Source organism: Petromyzon marinus, chromosome 63 (genome assembly GCF_048934315.1).
Source record: "Petromyzon marinus isolate PM22_M1 ecotype Great Lakes invasive population chromosome 63, UKy_Petmar_22M1.pri1.0, whole genome shotgun sequence".
NCBI classification, from domain to species: Eukaryota; Metazoa; Chordata; class Hyperoartia; order Petromyzontiformes; family Petromyzontidae; genus Petromyzon; species Petromyzon marinus.
In genome coordinates this window covers 2,544,447-2,564,883 of record NC_133729.1, presented here as the reverse complement: position 1 = coordinate 2,564,883, position 20,437 = coordinate 2,544,447, and the positions used below count along the sequence as shown (strand labels likewise).

Genomic DNA, 20,437 nt, shown 5'->3' with positions numbered 1-20,437 from the left:
AATAGTAGTGCATTAAAGTTGTAGTGTATAGTAGTGCACAATAGTTGTAGTGTATAGTCGTGCAGAATGTAGTGTACAGCGTAGTGTAGTTTATAGTGTAGTGTACAGCGTAGTTTATAATAGTGTGACATATATCACATTATATATCACAAAACCCCTGTACATTGAAGCATCACCCACGCCGATCCGGCCATCCACACTGACAACCAACCGCACCACATATTGTCTGGGGTTGCCAAACTGGACAGACCAGGGCTGTTAAAAAAAAAAAACCTCAACCGAGGTCCCTTGAATGTTCCGTCAAACGCCCCCGGATTTGCACGGCGTTGTGCAAACTCAGAAAGAGTTCGCAGTGGGTGGGAGGGGGGGGGGCTGGGTGGGTGGGTGGGGGGAGGGCGTGGGTGATGGGGGGTGACGCTCCTTGTGCACTGTGGGCACCACGCACACGACGGGATTCACCCGGCATCTACCAACCTGTGGGCACACGATGGGATCCACCCGGCATCTACCAACCCGTGGGTACACGATGGGATTCACCCGGCATCTACCAACCTGTGGGCACACGATGGGATTCACTCGGCATCTACCAACCCGTGGGTACACGATGGGATTCACTCGGCATCTACCAACCTGTGGGCACACGATGGGATCCACCCGGCATCTACCAACCTGTGGGCACACGATGGGATCCACCCGGCATCTACCAACCTCTTTGCACGGGGATACCTACAACACGTTGCGACATTAGCAAGCCACTCGGAGCTTCTGGCACTTTCAAGGAATGTAGAGCGAGAACTCATTTATTTAGAGCTGATTTGCATGTCTGTTTAGTTTCATCTTCTTTGGTTCTTTCGGTAAAGTCACGTAGAATGAGAATAAAATTATAAATTGATAAAATAAAATAACACAATAATATTCTCACGACGTTTCGGCCACAACACAAGGGGCCTTCATCAGGTAAAGGGACGAGACTGTCTGGAGGACAGCGCTGGAGCGAAAAAGCGCTGTCCTCCAGACATTCTCCAGACAGTCTCGTCCCTTCACCTGATGAAGGCCGCTTGTGTTGTGGCCGAAACGTCGTGAGAATTTTATTGTGTTATTTTATTTTATCAATTTATTATTTTATTCTCATTCTACGTGGTGACTTTACCGAAAGAACCAAAGAAGATGAATCCTTGCAGTCACGAAAGCTTTAAATCGAAATCTGTTTAGTTTGGTATCCTTCCCCCTCTCTTCGCACCTCCATTTAGCACAGTTGGCTACGTACGGTGCGCAATAACTTCAATATACATTTTGATTTAAAGCTTTGTGACTGCAGTAATTCATATTCTTAGCTCTTTCGGTAAAGTCACGTTGAAGGGAAACAATAAAATAATAAAATATATATAAAACAATCTATATTTTATGTTGTTTTATATATATTTTATTATTTTATTGTTTCCCTTCAACGTGACTTTACCGAAAGAGCTAAGAATAACTTCAATAAACATACATTATTTGGTGACGCTGCTGCGTTGGCAGTGGTGCAAAAGCACAAACAACATGAAACAAATAAACTCAACACGTCCCATGTCAATAATGTAACACGGTGTGGCCTTCCAAGGATTAAAAAAAAAACATTTCATAGGCGACGTTTCAGGCAATGGCCCTTCTTCTTGGCATATAAATGTACGTGTGGCTCTTCTGAAGTTGTTTAAGTTCAAATGAAGAAGGGGCATTGCCTGAAACGTCGCCTGTATGTGTTGGCGCCATGGTGGCCAGATGTCAACTCCCTCGCCTGGTGTGCAGGAGGTCGTGGGTTCGATCCCGACCCTGACACCTGCTGTATATTTGGAGTTTGCGTGTCTCTCTCTCTCATCATCAAGGTGGCTATGAGATGTTAACTACCTCGCCTGGTATACAAGAGGTCGTGGGTTCAATCGTGACCCTGACACCTGCTGTATATTTGGAGTTTGCGTGTCTCTCTCTCTCATCATCAAGGTGGCTATGAGATGTTAACTACCTTGCCTGGTATACAGGAGGTCGTGGGTTCAATCCTGACCCTGACACCTGCTATATATTTGGAGTTTTCGTGTCTCTCTCTCTCTCTCATCATCATCACGGTGGCTATGAGATGTTAACTACCTCGCCTGGTACGCAGGAGGTCGTGGGTTCGATCCCGACCCTGACGCCTGCTGCTGCTGTATATTTGGAGTCTGCGTGTCTCTCTCTCCTCGTGGTCGCGTGGATTTTCAACTGGGCTCCACCGGGGTTTTCCCCTCCACATTCATCAGCACGCGTTTAGAGAATGTGGCTGCTGTTACTGCCCACACAGTGATAAGGGGCCGTCCATAAATGACGTCACGCACCTGGGGGGGGAGGAGGAGGGGGGGTCAGACATTTGTGACGATGTGTGACGAGGGGGGGGGGTGTTTGAGAAATGTGACGTCACGTAAAAATGCGCAACTTTAAATAAATATAGACAACACGTTCTACTTAATTAAATGGACTTTTTAATAAATGTTTTCTCCTACAACATCAGGAGTACCAGCGCCACATTAAATACGCACTACAATGACAATAGTTTAAAGCGATTTGAAACACGTTTTATATATTTTTTTGGGGGGGGCAGAGCTTTGTGACGTCATATTTGATGGGGGGGGGGGTCTGACTTTTTGTGACGCGGTGTGACGAGGAGGAGGTGGGGGGGGGGGGTCAAAAATCGTCCAAAATCGCGTGACGTCATTTATGGACGGCCCCCTAATTCAGCCGGAATGCCGCCCCCATTCTTTTTTCCGATCCCGAAACCCCACAAAAAGACGTCAAAGAGCGGAGAGGCGCAGGATCGACGGGACCCGGACCGCTGATCTTTGTTTTAAATTAAAATCTTTGAATTGTTACGACGACGACGATGACGACGACAGTGACTCTGCGCGTGCGACATTTTCAGTGAGAGGATCAATCGAAATTGAGAGGAAATCAAAATCGTTTTGAACCGTTCGGATGAGCCACAGGCTTTGAAGCTGCTTGGAAGCGAATCGCCGAATGGTGCGTTGTTTAAATGCATGCCTAAGTCAATGGGGATTAGCTGTGCGCAGACAATAACATGCGCTCGGTTGAACGTGCCGGCTTTTGCGACCAATTTAATTCGCAATAAAGGTGCTTGGGTTAGATCGGCCAAAACGCTGGATGTAATTACCAGCGAAACGGATTCACTCTTCGATACACCGGTGGGCTGAAGTAGTATACAACAGTATATACACTACACACTAATATACACTACACTATACACTAAGCCACATACAACTATACGATATACTAGTAACTATTTGCCGTTTTGTCTACGTGACAAATCAATTACTGATTGGCCGTGTCGGGTGGTGGAGGGTTACGACGCACACAACCAGTGTGCTGTACTAGTATACTATATTATACACTACACTACTATACACCTCATTATACACTACAATATACACTTCACTATACACTACACTACTATACACTTCACTATACACTACATTACTATACACTTTACTATACACTACACTACTATACACTTTACTATACACTACACTACTATACACTTCACTATACACTACACTACTATACACTTCACTATACACTACACTATACACTTCACTATACACTACACTATACACTGCACTACTATACACTTCACTATACACTACCCTATACACTTCACTATACACTACCCTATACACTTTACTATACACTACACTACCATACACTACACTACTATACACTTCACTATACACTACACTGCTATACACTTCACTATACACTTCACTATACACTACACTATACACTTCACTATACACTACACTGCTATACACTTCACTATACACTTCACTATACACTACACTACTATACACTTCACTATACACTACCCTATACACTTCACTATACACTACACTACTATACACTTTACTATACACTACACAACTATACACTTTACTATACTATACACTTTACTATACACTACACTGCTATACACTTTACTATACACTACACTACTATACACTTCACTTTACACAACACTACTGTACACTTTACTATACACTACACTACTATACACTACACTACTATACACTACACTAAATACGCTTTACTATACACTACACTGCTGTACACTTTACTATACACTACACAACTATACACTTTACTATACTATACACTTTACTATACACTACACTGCTATACACTTTACTATACACTATACTGCTATACACTTTACTATACACTACACTACTATACACTTCACTATACACTACACTACTATACACTTTACTATACACTACACTACTATACACTACACTATACACTACACTATACACTACACTATACACTACACTATACACTACACTATACACTACACTATACACTACACTATACACTACACTAGTGTTGTACTAGTGTAGTGTCAGCGGAGCGGAAGACAAGGTTCTTGAGGAGGCAACGTCTTTATTAACACGTTCAGGTTCACAGGTTTCGCCCTCGCTACTCCCAAGTCGTATAGCGTAGCCTAGACGCAACCCTGATCGCGTTACACTGACGGCGCCGACCGAGACAGCCGGCAACTCTCGGGCCGCGCAGTGTCTAGCGAAGACGGCGGCGACGACGAGACGAGTCGACTCCCAGGAGCGGCAGCCCTGAGCCTCCCGCTCTCAGCTCCTTTTGTGCCCCCAGGCGCGGCCTGGCTCCGCCCTGGCCACGCCTCCCAGGGGCTTCCAGACGGGGTCTTCTGTGACCCTTGACCCCAGTTCCTCCGCCATGCCGACACGCGCCGCCGCGTAAGTGCTCACCGGCGTGAGTCCTGCTCGTCCGCCGCAGTTGCCGTTGCCAGACAACAGGCGGCGCTGTTACACTACACTAGTAACGAATTGGCACGTTCTGTTTACGTGGCGAGCCTAGCTAATTGGCTGTGTTGGGTGGTGGCGGGTTTAACGACACATTAACCCACGTTTTTTTTTCTACATTGTGGAAAGTTTCAGCCCGTCAAGGCTTCGCAGATCCGAAGATGTTCAGCGTCCAAGAGAATTCGACAGAAATATGAACAGACGAGGGCAAGTTAAATACAAGAGTGTAAAACAACAACAATAAGAACAACTCTGCCGCTCATTCACCGATCCCAGCGATTACGGCAAAAAGCCACCGAGGCGGCTGGTGACCATACCTCACCAAGCTAGTTACGCTACAGGTAGCCCATACGTCACCACGCTGGTTACGCTACAGGTAGCCCATACGTCACCACGCTAGTTACACTACAGGTAGCCCATACGTCACCAAGCTAATTACACTACAGGTAGCCCATACGTCACCACGCTAGTTACACTACAGGTAGCCCATACGTCACCAAGCTAGTTACACTACAGGTAGCCCACACGTCACCACGCTAGTTACACTACTGGTAGCCCATACGTCACCACGCTAGTTACACTACAGGTAGCCCATACGTCACCACGCTAGTTACACTACAGGTAGCCCATACGTCACCACGCTAGTTACACTACAGGTAGCCCATACGTCACCACGCTAGTTACACTACTGGTAGCCCATACGTCACCACGCTAGTTACGCTACAGGTAGCCCATACGTCACCACGCTAGTTACACTACAGGTAGCCCATACGTCACCACACTAGTTACACTACTGGTAGCCCATACTTCACCACGCTAGTTACGCTACAGGTAGCCCATACGTCACCACACTAGTTACACTACAGCTAGCCCATAGGTCACCACGCTAGTTACACTACAGGTAGCCCATACTTCACCAAGCTAGTTACACTACAGGTAGCCCATACGTCACCACGCTAGTTACACTACAGGTAGCCCATACGTCACCACGCTAGTTACACTACAGGTAGCCCATATGTCACCACGCTAGTTACACTACAGGTAGCCCATACGTCACCACGCTAGTTACACTACAGGTAGCCCATACGTCACCACGCTAGTTACACTACAGGTAGCCCATACGTCACTACGCTAGTTACACTACAGGTAGCCCATACGTCACCACGCTAGTTACACTACAGGTAGCCCATACGTCACCACGCTAGTTACACTACAGGTAGCCCATACGTCACCACGCTAGTTACACTACAGGTAGCCCATACGTCACCACGCTAGTTACGCTACAGGTAGCCCATACCTCACCACGCTAGTTACGCTACAGGTAGCCCATACGTCACCACGCTAGTTACACTACAGGTAGCCCATACGTCACCACGCTAGTTACACTACTGGTAGCCCATACGTCACCACGCTAGTTACACTACAGCTAGCCCATAGGTCACCACGCTAGTTACGCTACAGGTAGCCCATACTTCACCACGCTAGTTACACTACAGGTAGCCCATACGTCACCACGCTAGTTACACTACAGGTAGCCCATACGTCACCAAGCTAGTTACACTACAGGTAGCCCATACGTCACCACGCTAGTTACGCTACAGGTAGCCCATACCTCACCACGCTAGTTACACTACAGGTAGCCCATACGTCACCACGCTAGTTACACTACAGGTAGCCCATACGTCACCACGCTAGTTACACTACAGGTAGCCCATACGTCACCACGCTAGTTACACTACAGGTAGCCCATACGTCACCACGCTAGTTACACTACAGGTAGCCCATACGTCACCACGCTAGTTACGCTACAGGTAGCCCATACGTCACCACGCTAGTTACACTACAGGTAGCCCATACGTCACCACGCTAGTTACACTACTGGTAGCCCATACGTCACCACGCTAGTTACACTACAGGTAGCCCATACGTCACCACGCTAGTTACACTACAGGTAGCCCATACCTCACCACGCTAGTTACACTACTGGTAGCCCATACGTCACCACGCTAGTTACACTACAGGTAGCCCATACGTCACCACGCTAGTTACGCTACAGGTAGCCCATACGTCACCAAGCTAGTTACACTACAGGTAGCCCATACGTCACCACGCTAGTTACGCTACAGGTAGCCCATACCTCACCACGCTAGTTACACTACAGGTAGCCCATACGTCACCACGCTAGTTACACTACAGGTAGCCCATACGTTACCAAGCTAGTTACGCTACAGGTAGCCCATACGTCACCACGCTAGATACGCTACAGGTAGCCCATACGTCACCACGCTAGTTACGCTACAGGTAGCCCATACCTCACCACGCTAGTTACACTACAGGTAGCCCATACTTCACCACGCTAGTTACACTACAGGTAGCCTATACGTCACCACGCTAGTTACACTACAGGTAGCCCATACGTCACCACGCTAGTTACACTACAGGTAGCCCATACGTCACCACGCTAGTTACACTACTGGTAGCCCATACGTCACCACACTAGTTACACTACAGGTAGCCCATACGTCACCACGCTAGTTACACTACAGGTAGCCCATACGTCACCACGCTAGTTACACTACAGGTAGCCCATACGTCACCACACTAGTTACACTACAGGTAGCCCATACCTCACCACGCTGGTTACGCTACAGGTAGCCCATACCTCACCAAGCTAGTTACACTACAGGTAGCCCATACGTCACCACGCTAGTTACGCTACAGGTAGCCCATACGTCACCACGCTAGTTACACTACAGGTAGCCCATACGTCACCACGCTAGTTACACTACAGGTAGCCCATACCTCACCACGCTAGTTACACTACAGGTAGCCCATACGTCACCACGCTAGTTACACTACAGGTAGCCCATACCTCACCACGCTAGTTACACTACAGGTAGCCCATACGTCACCACGCTGGTTACGCTACAGGTAGCCCATACCTCACCAAGCTAGTTACACTACAGGTAGCCCATACCTCACCACGCTAGTTACACTACAGGTAGCCCATACGTCACCACACTAGTTACGCTACTGGTTGCCCATACCTCACCACGCTAGTTACACTACAGGTAGCCCATACGTCACCACGCTAGTTACACTACAGGTAGCCCATACGTCACCACGCTAGTTACACTACAGGTAGCCCATACCTCACCACGCTAGTTACACTACAGGTAGCCCATACGTCACCACGCTAGTTACGCTACAGGTAGCCCATACGTCACCACGCTAGTTACACTACAGGTAGCCCATACGTCACCACGCTAGTTACACTACAGGTAGCCCATACGTCACCACGCTAGTTACGCTACAGGTAGCCCATACGTCACCACGCTAGTTAAGCTACTGGTAGCCCATACGTCACCACGCTAGTTACACTACTGGTAGCCCATACGTCACCACGCTAGTTATGCTACAGGTAGCCCATACGTCACCACGCTAGTTACACTACAGGTGACCATACGTCACCACGCTAGTTACGCTACAGGTAGCCCATACGTCACCACGCTAGTTACACTACAGGTAGCCCATACCTCACCACGCTAGTTACACTACAGGTAGCCCATACCTCACCACGCTAGTTACACTACAGGTAGCCCATACCTCACCACGCTAGTTACACTACAGGTAGCCCATACCTCACCACGCTAGTTACGCTACAGGTAGCCCATATGTCACCACGCTAGTTACACTACAGGTAGCCCATACGTCACCACGCTAGTTACACTACAGGTGGCCCATACCTCACCACGCTAGTTACACTACAGGTAGCCCATACCTCACCACGCTAGTTACACTACAGGTAGCCCATACGTCACCACGCTAGTTACACTACAGGTAGCCCATACGTCACCACGCTAGTTACACTACAGGTAGCCCATACGTCACCACGCTAGTTACACTTCTCGACCAGGGTCCTGGTGCGTCATAACCGAGGACCATCCCCCCCTCGCCCCCTCCCCCCACCTGCCCCCCCCCCCCCCCCCTCTGGGCGAGGTCAGTGTTGCTTTCCGATCCAAGTCAGCAGACGCTTGTGCGGTGTTTAAAGTTCACCACTGGTGAGACAAAGGCGGCCGGCCGGACGTGGTGATGGTGGTAGCCCAGCACTCCCCCCCACTCCCCAACGTAGGAGCTCTGTGTCCACCTTCACAGGTGGTGCTTGCTAATAGCACTTGCTCCATCAGCCTGTTCAAAGGCTTCATGGTGGTGGGGGGGGGCTTTGTCTTGTGTGGGTGTGGGAACGCACACAAAGAGACGACATGCCCGCACATCCTGGTCTCCTGTGTGTGCGTGTGGGGGGGGGGGGGCATCGCGTGACACCGGTATGACCAGTCCGCGTTCACAGTGCGAAAGCCACCACCAACAACATCACTACCACCACCAACACCACCAACACCACCACCAACCACCACCACGAACACCGCTACTAACACCACTCCCACTACCACCACCACTACCACCACCAAAACCACCAACACCACCACCAACCCCACCACCACCACTACTAACACCACTCCCACTACCACCACCACTACCACTCCGACCACAACTACTACCAACACCAATACCACCACTGCCACCACTCCCACCACTACCACCACCACTCCCACCACTACTACCAACACCACCACTACCACCACCACTACTTCCATTACGACTACCAGCCACTACTACCACATACTACCATTCACTAAATGACCTCAAAGTCTAACACCACCCCACCTATTCTTACCCACCTGTTCTCACCCGCCTGTTCTCAGGCGCCTGTTATCAGACGCCTATTCTCACCCGCCTGTTCTCACCCGCCTGTTCTCAGACGCCTGTTCTCACCCGCCTGTTCTCACCCGCCTGTTCTCAGACACCTGTTCTCAGATGCCTGTTCTCACCTGCCTGTTCTCAGACGCCTGTTCCCAGACGCCTGTTCTCACCCGCCTGTTCTCAGATGCCTGTTCTCAGATGCCTGTTCTCACCTGCCTGTTCTCAGACGCCTGTTCTCACCCGCCTGTTCTCAGACGTCTGTTCTCACCCGCCTGTTCTCAGACGCCTGTTCTCAGACGCCTGTTCTCAGACGCCTGTTCTTACCCACCTGTTCTCACCCGCCTATTCACAGACGCCTGTTCTCGCCCGCCTGTTCTCAGACGCCTGTTCTCAGACGCCTGTTCTCAGACGCCTGTTCTCAGATGCCTGTTCTCAGACGCCTGTTCTTACCCACCTGTTCTCACCCGCCTATTCTCAGACGCCTGTTCTCACCCGCCTGTTCTCAGACGCCTGTCTCACCCGCCTGTTCTCAGACGCCTGTTCTCACCCGCCTGTTCTCACCCGCCTCTTCTCAGACGCCTGTTCTCAGATGCCTGTTCTCACCCGCCTGTTCTCAGATGCCTGTTCTCAGATGCCTGTTCTCACCTGCCTGTTCTCAGACGCCTGTTCTCACCCGCCTGTTCTCAGACGTCTGTTCTCACCCGCCTGTTCTCAGACGCCTGTTCTCAGACGTCTGTTCTCACCCGCCTGTTCTCAGACGCCTGTTCTCAGACGCCTGTTCTTACCCACCTGTTCTCACCCGCCTATTCACAGACGCCTGTTCTCGCCCGCCTGTTCTCAGACGCCTGTTCTCAGACGCCTGTTCTCAGACGCCTGTTCTCAGATGCCTGTTCTCAGACGCCTGTTCTTACCCACCTGTTCTCACCCGCCTATTCTCAGACGCCTGTTCTCACCCGCCTGTTCTCAGACGCCTGTCTCACCCGCCTGTTCTCAGACGCCTGTTCTCACCCGCCTGTTCTCACCCGCCTCTTCTCAGACGCCTGTTCTCAGATGCCTGTTCTCACCCGCCTGTTCTCACCTGCCTGGTCTCACCCACCTGTTCTCAGACGCCTGTTCTCAGACGCCTGTTCTCACCCGCCTGTTCTCAGACGCCTGTTCTCAGATGCCTGTTCTTACCCGCCTGTTCTCACCCGCCTGTTCTCAGACGCCTGTTCTCACCCGCCTGTTCTCAGATGCCTGTTCTCACCCGCCTGTTCTCAGACGCCTGTTCTCACCCGGCTGTTCTCACCCGCCTGTTCTCAGACACCTGTTCTCAGATGCCTGTTCTCACCCGCCTGTTCTCACCCAGCTGTTCTCAGATTCCTGTTCTTAGATGCCTATTCTCACCCGCGTGTTCTCACCCGCGTGTTCTCACCCGCTTGTGCTCACCCGGCTGTTCTCAGACGCCTGTTCTCAGACGCCTGTTCTCAGATGCCTGTTCTCACGCCCCTATTCTCAGATGCCTGTTCTCAGACACCTGTTATCACCCACCTGGTCTCACCCGCCTGTTCTCACCCGCCTGTTCTCAGACGCCTGTTCTCAGACGCCTGTTCTCGCCCGCCTGTTCTCAGACGCCTGATCTTACCCGCCTGTTCTCAGATGCCTGTGCTCACCCGCCTGTTCTCACCTGCCTGTTCTCAGACGCCTGTTCTCACCCGCCTGTTCTCAGACGCCTGTTCTCACCCGCCTGTTCTCAGATGCCTGTTCTCACCCACCTGTTCTCAGATGCCTGTTCTCACCCGCCTGTTCTCACCTGCCTGTTCTCAGACGCCTGTTCTCACCCGCCTGTTCTCACCCGCCTGTTCTCACCCACCTGTTCTCAGACACCTGTTCTCAGATGCCTGTTCTCACCCGCCTGTTCTCAGATGCCTGTTCTCACCCGCCTGTTCTCACCTGCCTGTTCTCAGACGCCTGTTCTCACCCGCCTGTTCTCAGACGCCTGTTCTCACCCGCCTGTTCTCAGACGCCTGTTCTCACCCACTTGTTCTCAGATGCCTGTTCTCACCCGCCTGTTCTCACCTGCCTGTTCTCAGACGCCTGTTCTCACCCGCCTGTTCTCACCCGCCTGTTCTCACCCGCCTGTTCTCAGACACCTGTTCTCAGATGCCTGTTCTCACCCGCGTGTTCTCACCCACCTGTTCTCACCCGCCTGTTCTTAGATGCCTGTTCTCAGATGCCTGTTCTCTGACGCCTGTTCTCAGATGCCTGTTCTCACCCGCCTGTTCTCACCCGCCTGGTCTCACCCACCTGTTCTCAGACACCTGTTCTCAGATGCCTGTTCTCACCCGCCTGTTCTTAGACACCTGTTTTCAGATGCCTGTTCTCACCCGCGTGTTCTCACCCGCCTGTTCTCACCCGCCTGTTCTCACCCGCCTGTTCTCACCCGCCTGTTCTCAGATGCCTGTTCTCTGACGACTGTTCTCAGATGCCTGTTCTCACCCGCCTGTTCTCACCCGCCTGGTCTCACCCACCTGTTCTCAGACACCTGTTCTCAGATGCCTGTTCTCACCCGCCTGTTCTCAGACGCCTGTTCTCACCCGCCTGTTCTCAGACGCCTGTTCTCACCCGCCTGTTCTCACCCGCCTGTTCTCACCCGCCTGTTCCCTTCCTCGTCTACCCCTCCCCCACGTCCCCACCGATATCCCCCACCCCCCTTCTCCCACAGCCACTCTCCCCCTCGTACTCATCCGTCGGCGTCATCTTCACCTCCGTTTCCTCCCACGCATCACCACCAACCACCATCATCATCGTCGTCATCGTCGTTCTTCGTCATTGTCCTCGTATTCATTCGAACAGTCATCGCGCACGTTCCACCCCGCCGCATACCCCCCGGCGCGGAACGTTGTCCGCGCCGTCGTCAATTCGCTGCTGCGCCGCTTAGAGTCGGAGCGCCTCATACATTGAATTAAGATGAAGACGGATGAGCGGAAGCGTACGGATGTGTTTCAAGGCGCATTCGAAAACAAACAAAAAATTTCCCACAGACTCTTGGGAGAGAGAGGGAGAGAGGGAGAGAGAGCCACCCCCCCCCCCCTTCTCCGTTCGTGGCCTCCGCGTCTCCCTTGGGCTGCTCTGCCCCACGGTTGTCCGTCCGCGGCGCGCAGCCGCGTCCGACCCGGCGCCGAGCGTTTTGGTCAGAGTTTGCAATGGTCGCTGAGAGTGCGAGAGAGAGAGAGAGGGAGAGAGGATTGCGAAAGAGCGGCGGGGAGCGGCTCAGGGGTCACGGACGCTGAGCCGGCGCCACGGAGGGGGCGCCCTGGGTTCGAATCCGGGTTTCGGGCCGCCGCCTGTGACTCAGCCCGGGTTCTCAGGCGCGGTTGGGGCGATGGGCTCAGCCCGGTCACCAATGCCTCGCATACGGAGACAATAGACTCGCGCAGAGACTCGTACACTCGCATTTAGAGACCCAAAGACTGCCATATAGCCACGGACTCGCATAAAGACCCAAAGGCTCGAATAGAAACTCATAGTCTCGCATAGAGACGCATAGACTCGCATAGAGAGCCATGAACTGAAATAGAGACCCAAAGACTCATATATATCCATAGACTCACAGAGGGTATTAGTCAATTAAATGAAGGGGTGTCACGTAATTTATCACAATCAATCTCTATTAACGATCCACGGTGACCATATATGGGCAAAGACACGCCTCCTTCGGCCAAAGCCACGCCCACTTTCTTCAATATGTGGGCAAATCTCTTTTGATCGGTGATTTTGTCGCGTGTACAATGTTGTCATATTACAGCGCCGTCCCCGCTCCTCCGATGAGCAGCGGTTGGCTACGTATGGTGTGAAAGAGGTTCCGCATTGTGCGTACAGTAGTGTACATACAAGCGGGTTCGATCCCGACCCTGACGCTTGCTGTATATTTGGAGTCTGCGTGTCTCTCTCTCATCATCATCATCATCACGGTGGCTAGGAGATGTTAACTACTTCGCCTGGTCTACAGGAGGTCGTGGGTTCGATCCCGACCCTGACGCCTGTTGCTGTATATTGGGAGGAGGATGTATCCACAATTCTGTGGCTGTTGCCTGATGAGGCTGGTTGTTGTTGTTGTAATTACCGGTGAAATGTCACGGCCCTCGAATTGTAAATGTTGTTATGGGTTTGCTCTCCGGACACACAACTGGTGAGTGCTGAACTAGTCATGAATACGTTTCGTTTACGCGACAAACCTTACTAATTGGCTGTGTCGGCTGGTGCCGGGTTTAACGACACATTTATATACTTACGCGATATAGCTCAAAAAAGCCTCTATGCATATTTGGAGTTTGCGTGTCTCTCTCTCTCTCTCCCTCTCCCCGTGGTCGCCTGGATTTTCTCCAGGATCCTCCGGTTTTCCCCTCCACATTTAGAATCAACATCACGTGTTTAGAGTATTTGACTGCCGTAAATTTCCACGTGATGTTGATGATAAACCCACCACCATCCGACGAGATTGTCACGTTTACACGGACATCGTTACACAGGCATTGCGCGACACGGCGGCTTGGAGATGTTAACTACCTCGCCTGGTGTGCAGGAGGTCGTGGGTTCAATCCAGACCCTGACACCTGCTGTGTATTTGGAGTTGGCGTGTTTCTCATCATCATCACGGTGGCTAGGAGATGTTAACTACCTCGCCTGGTGTGCAGGAGGTCGTGGGTTCAATCCAGACCCTGATACCTGCTGTGTATTTAGAGTTTGTGTGTCTCTCTCTTTCATCATCATCACGGTGGCTAGGAGATGTTAACTACCTCGCCTGGTGTGCAGGAGGTCGTGGGTTCGTTCCCGACCCTGACACCTGCTGTGTATTTGGAGTTTGCGTGTCTCTCATCATCACGGTGGTTAGGAGATGTTAACTACCTCACCTGGTGTGCAGGAGCTCGTGGGTTCAATCCAGACACTGACGCCTGCTGCTGCTGTATATTTGGAGTTTGTGGTGTCTCTCTCCCCGTGGTCGCGTGGATTTTTCTCTGGGTCCTCCGGGTTTCCCCCTTCACATTTAGAATCAACATCACGCGTTTTTAATATTTGACTGCCAGAAATTTGATGATGATAAGTCACTTTCATTTGTGATAGCAAGGTCGCTTCTGCAAAAGAGCTAACACAACTCAGTGGGGCCTTACCCTGGTGAAATAAACAAAACGAGTTTATAGTTTAGTTTAACGATCCGCCAACTGCGATTGTTTCATCTCACTCGCCAGTGAATTCATAATTCATTACTATTATTATAAAGTTGGAATGTTTAAATTTTGTAAATCTGTAATTGTGGCAAGCTTGGATTCCATCTGCCGGCCGAGTGGCCCTTTAAAGAAAACCCAGCTCCAAAGATCATTGCGCTTACCCAATGGATCAGTGCCAGATTATCCTCGTAGCACAAGCAGCTACATAAAGCTACGCACCCCGCACTTTCAAGGGCCCCGCGCTAAACGCTTTCAAGCTGTCAATTCCGGTTCAGTGATTCTGCACTTGCTCTATTACTATAGTACTATACCACCTTCGACTTTTACGAACGACTGAGTGTTAAAGGTTAACGATTTGTCGTATTATCTGGCTGTATAGCAAATGAAAAAATGCACTTACTTGACTATGCGAGTAAAAAAAATCTGTTTAAATACTTACGTGTTTTTTTTTAAAAGTAGGGTCTCTTTATAAAATATGCTACAGGCCCCGCACTAGCTTAGTCCGGCACTGCAACGGATGCCAAATAAACTTCTCATCGTGAACTTCTTCCTCCGTGGCGACCGCCCCTTGCACCTGTACGATGGGCGACGCGGAGACCGGCCGCGCTCGGCCATTCTGCTTCACATTTCTTCCACTGAGTCCGCGTTCTCGCTTTTGCCGTGCGCCCCCTCCGCAGTGAATCCGCACGCCGAGAAGCCTAAGCGGGCGATGTGGGACTTCGGCAAGGCAAAGGGCGACGACGATGCGGGGTCCGCCAAGCCCGGCGGCGTCGGCGTCGGCGTCGAGGGGGAGAAGCAGCAGCGGGAGGAGGAGACAAAGCAGCAACGGGAAGGTTCCTTTTTCAAAATGTTCTCGGCGAAAGAGGCGACGGGCGCCGCCGACGGGAAGAACGACCGGGGGGAGGACGCCTCCCGCGACGCGGCGGCTGCGGCGGGCGGCACCGCGGGGCAGAAGGACGGCGGCGGGTCCTTCTCGTTGAAGCAGATGTTCGGCGGGAAGGACTCGGCGGCACGGGCGTCCGACGAGGAGGCGGCGCGAGGACTGCCGGCGCAGAACGCGGCGGGGAAGGCCGAGTCGGCGATGAACGGCCCCGTCGCCAAAACGACGCTGCCCGCCGCTCGGGGAAGATCCGCGGAGAAGCCGCGTGCCGCCGAGGTGACCCCACAATCCTCGGCCGCCCCGCTCGCCCGTTCTCCTTCGCTCTCACTCGCTCACTTCCTCGCTCACTTCCTCGCTCACTTCCTCGCTCGTTCACCACATGACGGCCAAACCGATGTTTGTTATTCTCAGAGCTGCCGTTTAGCCGAAAGCACGGCCAAATTGTTGAGCGGGCTGAGATGATCGACTTGCGATGTGAGAGAAGCCAGTTTCATCACAACGCAACCTAAGCGAGTATATATCGGTCCCTATGTAAGTCTGTAGGTCTCTGTGAGTCTATGGATGTCTATGTGAGTCTGTGGGTCTCAATGGCACTCTATGTGAGTCTACAGCTCCCTACGTAAGTCTGTAGGCCTCTGTGAGTCCATGGATCTCTATGCGAGTCTGTGGGTCTCGATGTGAGTCTGTGGGTCAATATGCGAACCTGCGGGGCTCTACGTGAGTCCGTGGGTCTCTGCGTGGTGCTGTGGGTCTGTATGCGAGCCTATGGATCTCTGCGTGAGCCACTGGTGACCAGGCCGAGACCATCAACTCACTAGACGAGAGAAGCCGGTATCTCATCACGGGCAGCGGTTGAAACCCGCGGTTCATTCCCAGGCTCTCAGCGCTCACCGGCACAGCCGCCTGACCTCCGAGCCACGTGGATCTCAACTTTTATTTTATTTTGAACGATGCTGCGTTTTGCTCGCCGCGATGTCGTCGTTGATGGATGGCGCATCTGTACTTTTAATTTTTTATTGGAGATTTCAATGTAGTATGTCTTGGGAAATGGCGTGGTTCGCCACCGGCACTTGTTATGCCAAATCTTGCAATTTTTTTGGCTCCTTCGTTGGCTGAAACATTAAAAAGATCTTGATTTGAAGCTTTCGTGACTGCAGGAATTCATACTCTTTGGTTCTTTCAGTAAAGTCACGTGGGCAGAAAATAATATAGCCGAGGTCACCCACCCCAACCCTCTCTGCGATTACATTCACTTGCAAATTCCATCCCGAGCCCCGCCCACTTACCCTTGGGTTGTACCCACCACAAACGAATATAACCCTTGGTTGCAGTAGCTCTCTCGCTACATTTCCTCCTCGGCAGTCCGCCTGCTGTATTGTTGCACCTGAAGACGATGGCTTGTGTGGCTGTCGAAACGTCGTGATTTATACGTAATTTTTTTATTTTTAAATATTTTTTCATTCACATGATCTCTTACCCCCCATAATACTCGAATTTTAAACGTCGTAGTGGGTTTACTCTCCACCACACCGGTTTGTGCTGAGCTAGTAACGCATCGGCACTTTCTGTTTACGTGACAAACCTTACTAAGTGGTCCTGTTGGGTTGTGGCTGGTTTAGCGACACTTTCATATTTACGCCATCTAACCCAAAACAACCTCTATTGCGTATTATATTGGTCATGAACGCCACCTACTACTACTACTACCATGTGTTAAACTTTTTGTTATTTTGTTCTCTGATGCGTTACGTCCGTCACGGACACGGTGCGTCGTTTTTTGTGCGTGTGCCACGCAGCTTCACAGCATCTTGGCTCACAAGGTTCTTCAGAATGAACTCAAACTGAATCTTACTGCTACCGCTGCTACTGCTGCTGCTACTGCTGCTACCGCGGCTAGTACTGCTGCTGCTACTACTGCTACCGCGGCTAGTACTGCTGCTGCTACTACTGCTACTGCTGCTGCTACTACTACTACTGCTGCTACTACTACTGCTGCTACTGCTGCTACTACTGCTGCTACTACTGCTGCTGCTACTACTACTGCTGCTGCTACTGCTGCTGCTACTACTACTGCTGCTACTGCTGCTACTACTGCTGCTACTACTGCTGCTGCTACTACTACTGCTGCTGCTACTGCTGCTGCTACTACTGCTACTACTACTGCTGCTGCTACTGCTGCTGCTACTACTGCTTCTGCTGCTGCTACTGCTACTGCTGCTACTACGACTGCTTCTGCTGCTACTACTACTTCTGCTGCTGCTACTGCTGCTACTACTACTGCTGCTACTGCTGTTGCTACTGCTGTTGCCTCTGCTGCTGCTACTACTGCTGCTGCTACTGCTGCTACTACTGCTGCTACTATTACTACTGCTGCTACTACTGCTGCTACTACTGCTGCTACTATTGCTACTACTGCTACTGCTGCTGCTACTGCTGCTACTGCTGCTACTACTACTGCTGCTACCACTACTACTGCTACTACTACTGCTACTACTGCTGCTACTACTACTGCTGCTACTACTACTGCTGCTACTGCTGCTACTACTACTGCTACTACTGCTGCTGCCACTACTGCCGCTACCGCTGCTGCAAGGGTAACCAACCACGGCGTGTCGCACCGCAGCCGGCGACCGAGGTCGGAGCGGACGTCGACGAAGCGGCGAGCTCGGACGCGAGCGGGAAGGAGCCGCAGGGCTTCTTTAGCTTCCTGAAGAAGGTGCGTGGCGACCTTCTGGCGGGGACACAAACACATTATCACCGTGTAGCCTGTAACAGGCTGTAGGGGGCAAGTGCTGTTAGCGAGCAGCAGCACCTGTGAAGGCCGGCACGGTGGCACACGAGGGGGTGGGGTGGCCAAAGCCACGCCCGGCCGCCTTTGTCTCCCCCAGCGACGATGTTCGCACACATCGCACCAGGTTACTCATTTGAGGCTGAGTCCACCTAGGGGAGGCCCGGGACCGGTTCTGATAATCGTCACCGGTGTTGGCCTTGAGCGGGAATCGTAGCGCGCTAACCGCTGCACCACCGCTCCCCCCACACGCGCGCGCTCTCTCTGATGCCGTCTGCCGACCGAGTGACTCCTTTAACAACAAACCCAGCTTCTTGGAGCATTGCGCTTTACCCCAACGGATGCGAAATCATCTTGTGATTGCGAAATCATCTTGTGATTGCAAAATCATCTTGTGATTGCGAAATCATCTTGTGATTGCGAACTTCTTGTGATTGCGAACTTCTTGTGATTGCTAAATCATCTTGTGATTGCGTACTTCTTGTGATTGCGAAATCATCTTGTGATTGCGAAATCATCTTGTGATTGCGAAATCATCGTGTGATTGCGAACTTCTTGTGATTGCGAAATCATCTTGTGATTGCAAACTTCTTGTGACTGCGAAATCATCTTGTGATTGCGAAATCATCTTGTGATTGCGAAATCATCTTGTGATTGCGAACGTCTTCCTTCGTGGCGACTAGCCCCTGTTCAGACGCTACGGGCGGTTTCTCGCGGGCCGCAGCACGCCACCACGAGTCGTATGAGATTACACGCCTCCCTGGCTACGATGTTGTTACCACTCTTTTTATTTCCCCCTGTAGTTAGTAGCAGTGGGGGGGGGGGGGGGGGGGGCTGTAGCATGATGTTATAAAGGGGCCCTAAATATATATAAAAACCGTAAATATAAAAACACAAATTTTTTAACTCGCACAGTAAAGTAAATCTTGGTTTAAATTTGCTGTACAGCCCAGATAATGCGACAAATCGCTCACCTTAAACACCCGGGCGTTCGTCAAAGTCGAAGGCGGTATAGTACTATAGTGATAGAGCAAGCGCAGAATCACTGAACCGGAGTTGACAGCTTGAAAGCGTTTAGCGCGGGGCCCTTGAAAATGCGGGTCCCGTAGCTACTACATTTGTAGACACTTTTGCTACGAGGATAATCCGGCACTAGTCAGTAGCCTGGCGGACCATAGGTTTGGATCCGCACATCTAGGGCAGCGATTATATAAACTCGCGTTTTGCCCGTCCAAGGACGGGTGTGTAGTGCAGTAAATCTGAAACTTGCAAGCGAAAAGCACAGAGCGCGACTTTATATATTCATTGCATCAATTCGTGTGAAATTTGCAAGGGCGCGGTGACACAGACTTATTTCATTTTAAGGTTATAATCCCTTGTTCATCACGACGTCCTTTTTACTTCGATGTCTCAACAGCGTGACGGAGATCACGTGATGACGTGAGGGTTCTGCCTTTGTAGTGAGGGTGAGATCACGTGATGATGTGAGTGTTCTGCCTTTGTAGTGAGGGTGAGATCACGTGATGACGTGAGGGTTCTGCCTTTGTAGTGAGGGTGAGATCACGTGATGACGTGAGGGTTCTGCCTTTGTAGTGAGGGTTGTCAGTTGACGCCGAGGAGGGGGGAGGAGGCGCCTCGCCCCCCCCATGTGGAGTGACGTCACCCGCTAATTATTATTAATGGTGGGGGGTGTCCATTTGGAAGACGTCACCTGCTCATGATTATTAATGTGGGGGGCTCTTCGATGTGGAGTGACGTCACCTGCTCATAATTATTAACGAGGAGGGGTGCTACATGTGGAGTGACGTCACCCGCTCATGATTATTAATGAGGGGGGAGATCCATGTGGAGTGACGTCACCTGCTCATGAATATTAATGTGGGGGGAGCTGGTCGATGTGGAGTGACGTCACCTGCTCATGAATATTAATGTGGGGGGCTGGTCG

General features: G+C 51.3%; 1 protein-coding gene across 1 annotated transcript in view; it reads left to right on the top strand.

The window, feature by feature from the left end:
* LOC116956118 (uncharacterized) overlaps positions 1–19,314 on the top strand; it is a 35,905-nt gene extending 16,591 nt beyond the window's left edge. Inside the window, exons 4-5 of the mRNA XM_076053847.1 lie at positions 15,502–15,980; positions 18,328–19,314. Coding sequence (XP_075909962.1) covers positions 15,502–15,980; positions 18,328–18,486 — 638 coding nt within the window. The 3' untranslated portion in view covers positions 18,487–19,314. The remainder of the gene's footprint in view (positions 1–15,501; positions 15,981–18,327) is intronic.
* Positions 19,315–20,437: the final 1,123 nt, after the last annotated feature.